At 39.4% G+C, this 8,301-nt stretch overlaps 1 protein-coding gene across 3 annotated transcripts in view; it reads left to right on the forward strand.

The window, feature by feature from the left end:
* MED12L (mediator complex subunit 12L) overlaps window positions 1-7,629 on the forward strand; it is a 340,860-nt gene extending 333,231 nt beyond the window's left edge. For all 3 annotated transcript variants that reach the window (XM_050779766.1, XM_050779767.1, XM_050779768.1), the window contains 2 exons: window positions 2,227-2,308; window positions 4,640-7,629. In XM_050779766.1, coding sequence (XP_050635723.1) covers window positions 2,227-2,308; window positions 4,640-4,692 — 135 coding nt within the window. In that variant the 3' untranslated portion in view covers window positions 4,693-7,629. The remainder of the gene's footprint in view (window positions 1-2,226; window positions 2,309-4,639) is intronic.
* The last annotated feature ends 672 nt before the right edge of the window (window positions 7,630-8,301 follow it).

Below are 8,301 nucleotides of genomic sequence, written 5' to 3' on the forward strand. Positions count from 1 at the left end.
TAATATGCTTGATTATGGAGTGCTGTCCTACATTTTGCCTGGTCTGCATATTAGGAATGTTTCTTAGTAAACTGCATATGTTCAGATTCCAAAGCACATACCTGTCTTAGGACTTTGGATAAGAGATTGAGGACAGTTACAGCTGAGTCAGCATTAAATATGCTAATAGACACATAGAATGTCTGGAACAGTACCTGGTAGTACAATATAAGGTTTTGTTAAATAAATAAGGTAGTTTCCCCAAGTAAGCATAAAAACTACTGAATAGAAAAGAATACTTACTTTACTAACATTTCCATATAAATGAAAGATTTTTATTTTTTACCCTTGATTTGGGCAATGGAATAAAATGGCAAGCTGCTGCTTCTCTAATTTGTATTGGGGAAAATAGTAACATTGGTGGAGGAAATAGTTCATTAGTTTTGTGGATCTTTCTTGTTATTAGGAAAGTTGTGGGAATTGAAGGCTCTTAGAATTAGTCATTCCATCAGTTGCTACTGAGTACCTGCTGTGTGCCTGGCAGGGCTGGACACTACAGCTACATCAGTAGATAGGCCAAGCCCTTGTCCTTCAGTCACTCACTGTCTGGTGGGAGAGAAACAGTTGAACCAGCTGTCATGCCAAATATTCAGTTTTAAAAGTATCAACTTGGTAATGCCCTCTAAATAGAGGATAAGATAGGATTGCCAGATAAAATACATGGCTCCCAGTTAAATTTGAGTTTCAAGTAAACAACGAATAACATGTCAGTGTATATCCCAAGTACTGCATGGAATATACTTACACCAAATGTAGTATTTATCATGTGCAATATTTGGGACATGCTTGGAACTAAAACGTTTATTTGAAATTCACATTTAACTGGACATGCTGTATTTTTATTTGCTAAATCTGGCAACTGTACTTATAATCCTGGGCTATTCTTGGCAAGCTCTGAGGAGGAAATAGATGTTGTACTTGCGTTAGGTAACTGAGGAGTCTTTTTCAAAAGACGAATTACAAAGGTATGCAAAACCAGCCATGGGTGATGGCGCACTCACTGACTGCCCCTAATCCCAGTGGGACAAGAAGGGGAGAGAGGTGGGGAGGGTACCTGACCGGAGCTGCAACCTTCCTGGAGTGGGGCGCGTCCAGCCAGCAGAGATTCTCATGGAGGAAAATTGGCAAAAACAAAACTTCCCTCTGCTCCCTCCCAGCCTCACTGTGCTCCTGTGCTCCAGTCTCCTGGGAGCACCCCCTCCCCACCGAGAAGTCGGAGGGCAGAGGGGCCAGCCTTGTTGATGCTCTCCACACAGGCAGCCTGGTGAGCACACGGAGGGTGGGCACATGGGAAACAGCACAGTGCTGATGTATGTGCCTGTGTCAGAACGCCCCCTTTATGCCAGTGACAGACCAGGAGGAGAGAAGGGAAAGAAAGAAAAGGGAGAAAACGATAGCCTGAAATTTGAAGGTTAAGATAAAAAGGTAAATTGGCACTACCAGTGATTCTAACCAAAAGTAATTTTGCTTCTAGTAGATGCTGATTTTTTTCCCCTTTGGAATAACCACAATTTCTTGCATGAACTTAGTGGATAGAATCAGGGCATGTGGCCGCCTATATTATGCCTCTAACCTGATTCTTGCTACAGAGCCTGTATTTGCATGGCCCTGGGAATTAGCACTTTCTTAAAGTTAGTGCCTCAGTCATCCTGCCCAGGCCTTGGCTCTGAGGGTGGGATTAGCGAACCTTCATCCTCCATCACATGGGGAGGGTATAGTCCCAAATGAGCCCCAGTCCTAGGGCACCACTCTGCCTCACCAGATTCTTTTCTCCCATTCGTGCAAGGCACAGCCTGTAGTCCTTGAACAAATCTTCCAACCAGAGAGCTTTCATTTTGCCAATATTAATATCGTGATCCTCATGAGCTAGCTGGTAAAGGGTGAGATGACCAGGATCTTTGAACTGCTGAGCTACATCTGTAGTGTGGAGTTCTTCATTGGGGCTCTTCAAAGAAATGCCAACTAATAACCTGGAGTGTGGGTTCCTGAATAGATGGGGTACTTCTGATGCTCACCAGAGGTACAACAAGGTATAGATGAAAATTAATCCACACACACTGGTCATGGCCCTTTTTTCGTGAAGTGTTGAGAAGTACCTTACAGACTGGCCCTACAAGTTAGTCTCTGTTCTTGTCTGTGATTGGCACCATGGAATGATTTCTGTCCTTTCTCCTGTCGCCATTACAGTTTCCCAGGCAAGGCTTGCAGCAGACCCAGCAGCAGCAGCAGACGGCCGCCTTGGTGCGGCAGCTCCAGAAGCAGCTTTCCAGTAAGTACCCCTGTGTGTCATGGAACAGATGGCTCCTGGAAAATTAAAAATAAGCCAGCAAAACAAAGTGGCGGCTCTCCCAAGATGGTACCTCTTCCTCAGTACAGTGTTCATGGTATTTGGTTTAGCCCAAGGTATTTTCATTCTGTCTTGGTTTGGTTTTGGCTTGAATGCTTCCTTTCCTGGGAAAACCCCAATTTTTCTCAAATTCAGTGAAGCTACTTTCTTTTTGCTTCCACCAGAACCTAGAAATGTTTCTTCTCATTGCGGAGACTCCTGTGGAATCAAAGGTGTCCTTTGTTTAAAGCTGGAGAGTTCAGGGAGCATCAGCTAATGCCCTTAATTATACAGATGAATAAAGTTAGCTGGTCTCCCAAAGATCTTCAGCCACGGGGAGGCCAGCACTAAACTGTCAGACTGTGAATATTCTTACCACTGCACCCTCCTGCCCTTCTGATAGTGACTCCTCAGTCAAACCCTGTAACATCATAGACAGCATGGCGAGGCAGTGTTTTCTCCCTAGTAATCTTGCCTGTAGTGCTGGTGTGGTGTTTTTGTTTGTTTGCTTGTTTGTTTTTTAATATGCTGCCTTTCTAGAGAATATACCAATAGCCCATTTCATCATACCTCATCTCAGTGCCAGCAGTGTGCTCCCATGAATTGAATCACCCCTGTGCTGGTGTCATAGGACAGGAAATCCTTTTAGAAATGGGAGCAAGCTTCCTGTGATGCAAAGAATATTGGCCTGGAAGTCAGGAGACGTAAATTTTGATGCCAGCTTGGCCGCCATTATCTGGGTCACGTAGTTTTTCCATCCGTGCAATGAGTGAGACTAGCAGTTTCCTCTTGGTCTTGGATTAGGTGCTTGTGAGGTACCAGAGTGAAGAGCAGTTTGTGGTGAAGGCAGTGGTGCAGGTCCGGTAGCCTGCTGATACTGTAGGGAAACAGGTCATGTAATTACTGAGGGGCAGCTTGGTTTCTGACAGAGGGATGTCCCTTTTACACCTCAGTGTAATATGCACTCTACCAGCGCATACCCAATATTTTTTTTCCTCTTCTTCTTTAAAAAGATTTTCCTCTTATGGTCTCATTTAATGTCAGTTAAATCAAGTACATCTTCATTTCTAGCTACTGTTTGCTGTTTAATGGATGTGGTTTATTAAAAGACATTTGTAACTAAAATCTCATTATGTTTCACTAATTCCAGAATCCTTATTCTTATAGAAAATATAATCTTAAGGCAGATTTTTTCTTCTAGTGTTTAGAAATAGGTACCTAGGATTTTTATAAAGTGGCACCTGTTTGGGGGAAGATATCTACTCTTACTTCCTGTCTACCAGAGCTCAGCTTTTTGTTAAAGCCATCATTTATGGAGTACTTTCTAGGACCCAGGCACTGGGACTTTCCATGTATTGATTTACTTTAACCCACCCTGTGAGATTACATATTATTACTGTTCCCACATTACAGATGAGGAAACAACTGAAGAACAGGGACATTGACTAATTTACCCAAGGTTTTTCAGCTAATAGAGCTGAGACTTGAACTCAGAAGCACTCCTTCCAGAGCCCACCTCTTAACCACGGTACATACTCGGCTGCCTGATAAGCAGTTACGCCAGACTTCATTGTTGAAGAGTGGTGACTAGGCTGAGCTGTTCACCACACAACTCCAGAGGGCTGCTTTGAGAGCGTGGCCCATGTGAATGGGGCCCCCATTGAATACTCCAGAGTTAAACAAGCAGTAGCTGTTTCTAAGCCTGTGTCATTTTTTGGTATCTACTGACCATTCCTTGTTTCTGTGTGCATGTGCAGGCATGCATGTCTACATGGGCACATGCTTGAGTCATCACACACGCACACTTTTGCACCTGCGTATACTCTTGCACAGTTCTGATGTACATATCTTATGGCCATTTGCAGAAAACTGCCCAGTTCCGATCTAATGTTCTCTTACCAATTATGTGTTAAAGCAGAATTGCTGACTTTTATAAGCATTTTGAGAACTTTCAATGTTTTATGAAACTTTTACTGTACTCCTTTTGAAAGTTAATACCAAGTAGTTTAGTTCAGAGGGAGATACTTTGGATGGGCCAGTAAACTAAAACCTGTGGCATTGCATTGGCAAGTGTGGACTGTGAGCTAAAGTTGGCCTCTCTGCGGGGTGGTACTTGAATCCCACCACAAGGGTTTTTCAGGACAAGGATGGTACTCTCTGGCCACTCTGTTTCCCTGTACCTGCGGCTGGTACTGAGAGCAGTGACAAGAGGGTAGCAGCTATCTGGGCAATAGTTTTGTATCTAAGTTTGGTTGAATTTATTTTTCTCCTTAGGCAACCAGCCACAGCAAGGAGTGACTCCGTATGGGCATCCTTCACACTTCTGAATCTGCAAGAGGAGAAGACATGACGTTTTATGTTTGCACTGAAAAACAGAAAATCAAATTTAATGCGTTAGTCATCTTAAAAATGTCCCTTTGTTTTATCATTTCTTTGACATTTTACTATATTGTATGTTACATCTCACACACATACACACAAAAAAAGGTGTTTAAACAAAAATCCAAGGAGAAGTTGTGGTTTGATTTTGTTGAACTCACCTTTAAAGTAGGTTTACAAATGTGAATCATGCAGGCAGGCCTACTCCCGGAAGAGTGTGCTAGCAGACCTTTTGAAATTGGTGCTTTTTTTGAATCTCACATTTCTAGAAAGAATGGATTATGATGGACTTAAAGTATTTATGTATTTCATTCATTAATGATGAAGTTTTTTTTTTGTTTGTTTTGTTTTTTTTTAATTTTATTTTCCAAACTCTGCTGGACCAAACTACTGATTTGAAAGGAATGTCAGATCTTGACAGAAACGTGACCCATTTATTCTGCATTCACCTGTGATGGTGAAATGGACATTTATTTGCATTGCTCTAATTTGAAATGTTTGTAATCTCATAAGCACTTTATAAACTTTGTTCTTATTTATGTAGGACTTTTCTTTGCTTTTGTTGTGGTCAAAAGGTGCTGAAACAGATTGTTGCTTAGTACTTAAACTTCTTAAACTGAGAACCTAAACCAAGGTTCCTGTGAGAGCCGCCCTAAGATGTGCGGAAACCTGTTAGAAGTAGCTGTACTCAAATTTGTGTTGAGGCAAGATCATTGACGAGAGTCATTGTGAAGGTACAACATGTACATCCTAAAGGCCTGAAAGAACTGCAGTGGAATCGTCCAACTATTTGTTGCCAGTTTTGGTTCTCCTGAACCTTATGCCACCTTAAGGGAAAAACCCTAGCAGCTGGCTTGAGATTCCAGTGCTCACACTTGACATGTTTCCAGAGAATCTGGCCCCAAAGTCCAGAAGGCTCTGGTTTTCATACAAGGTGTATTTGCTGTTTATTTTGTATGGTAAGTATTTGCTATTTTGAATTTAATTATTACTGTCAGTGTCAGTCTTGGTTGTGTATTGCATATACTGTATTTATAAATTGGTGCAAAAAGCACAAGTAAATTATACATCAAATTTATTATAAAGAAATAGTAACTATTTTAACTTTGTTCAAGTATGTGGTAATTTGCTCCTATTAGAGTAAAAAAGAAACCAGTAAATTATCAGTTTGTGTAACTTAAGAGTATTCCATATAATATTTTTTTAGATTTAGATGCATAAAATTTTGAATGTGAAAATTGCAGGGCATTTTAAAACATATGTGGGGGATATTTTCCCATGTTCTCTGTTATTTCATTTTCTTTTGCCATATGATTTTACATATAATATAGTCAAGCATACTGTGAATAGACTTGTCTATAATGAGCAGACCATGTAAATCTACTTTTTAAAAATCTAGCTAGTACTAGACATTTTCTTTTGCAAATAATTTATATCTTCCTAGGTGAGTTACTCATTGCAAAGTTTGACTCATGCAAATGACCTCAAATACATGTCAGCTTACTTTGCTGTGGCAACATCCATGTGAACTGCTTTGTACACTGTGAAAATATTTCACTCCAGCCTGCCCATTTTGTGTTTACTCTGGGCTGGAAAAGACTTTGCCAAAACATTAAAAACCATTCTTTTCACTAAATTAACAGTCTATCTGCTTTCAGAAGATGTATCTGTACACATTTTTGCTGGTTTTGTATATCAGATTTTTTCCTCTCAAGAATCATACTTAGATAAGCTTATGAAGTTGTTTTATTCAAAGTAATATATCTATATAATGACTGCATTGGCAAAACAACCGAAATGTAAATGTTGTGCCTAGTGAGTGAGTCATGTTCCATCTTTGTTATTTCTTTCCAAATTTCTTTGCCAGTTCAGTTTGAACCATATATTTTGTAGCTCAACATTGCAAACAACAGTAATACTGTTTTAAGAATGAGTGTTATAATTGCATAGCATTTGTATGCACTTTATACTTTGCAGAGGTGAGTTAAATTATTGATCATTTTGCACATGAAGGCAGTGGGGCATATCTGTGTTCTTTTTTTTTAGGTGAGAAAGTTAGTTATGCTAAGAATCTAATTCCAAGATTCTATGGAAAGTTGAGGAATGCTGTTTTACCCCTGCGCATTATAAAGAAAATAACTAGAATTACTTTAGTCTTCAGATTTTCTCCCTATTAATTCTGTATCTTGAGAGGTTTCTATTTTTTTTTTTTTTCTTTTCTAGCAAATGCATTCTTTTGCATTAAGATGGTCACAAGGGGAAGCCCTATGGCAGAGCCTGGTACCTTACCAGAGGAAATTACCTTAGAATAAGATGGAGACCCCAGCTCCCCTTAAAGGCAGACCTTGAAATCAAATAGAGTCAGCTGTACCTATCACAATTCATGGATATAAGAAGCTCATAGACTCTCTTGTTTACACTGTAGGCTTTTTCCTAATAGGGTTGCATTTGTCATTGCATTTACCCTTCTTGGCCTGGAAGTAGAGGGAGATCAATTACAAAGAGTATCTTTGACCACTTCCAGCCACAAGGTACTAACATCAGACATAAGTTGCAAGCAGGTCACGTTTTAGGCTAGATGGGGCTAGCTGAAAGTCAGTGCGATGAAAACCTAAGGGCGCTATCCCACATGTCTCAAATGGTTGGCAGGGGCTAACATATTAGTAATTCTCGGTTTTGTGCACTGAGATATCTAAGACCTATGGCATTTTTTTCCCATTTATAAAGCTCCTATAATTCCTAATAGGTGAATGTTTGAATATATGCTGGAGAAATTACCCTGGAAAACCCCAGCCCTAGATTTAGGTAAGATCAATCATATAATATTCCCCAAATTAATTCAGGTTGAATTAAGCATGTAATATAAATTCAGTGAATTACAAAAAGCAACATTCTGTGTAGGATTGATCAGATTTTAAATACAGTGAAACTTCATTATATATAACAACAGATCTAGACCCTCCCAAGCATTTTCCCATCCCATAAAGAATTATTAATTAAATGAAATGCTTATAGAGCAATGATTCCTCCTCAGAAAAATTTCCTTATAAACAAACAGCTCCAAACCAGGGGTGCCTGAGCTAGATTTTAAAGTTATAAAGAAGTTTCATTGTATTTTTAAAACCTTTTTAATGGGCGTATTTGGACAAAAGTAATCAACCCCCTTTTCACATTTTATGATGTGCAGTTATTACATTGCTTTTTACATGTGGAAAAGTGAGCCTGCATTTATTTTTAAATGCAGTTATTAAAACATTTTTGTATTCCCCATCAATGAAAATTTTCAGTGTGAACAAATGGTGAATCATAAGACAGCTCAGTGCTTATTTTCTGTAGGTTTTAGCAAAAAAATTTATAAACCACAAAATATTTATACATCAGGATGGTAAATTTACATAAAGAAGATTGCAGATTTAATATTTTCCATTGTCTCTGTTCTGAGTGCCATGCTTGTAACATTGATAGGAAGTGGACACTAGGCAACTGGTATTAAAAGTTCATTTTTTTACTGAAAAATTCAGGTACATTAGCCATTTGTTATTTTATAGTGGACCGTT

This window comes from Macaca thibetana, chromosome 2 (assembly GCF_024542745.1).
Source record: "Macaca thibetana thibetana isolate TM-01 chromosome 2, ASM2454274v1, whole genome shotgun sequence".
In the NCBI taxonomy this organism is placed as follows: Eukaryota; Metazoa; Chordata; class Mammalia; order Primates; family Cercopithecidae; genus Macaca; species Macaca thibetana.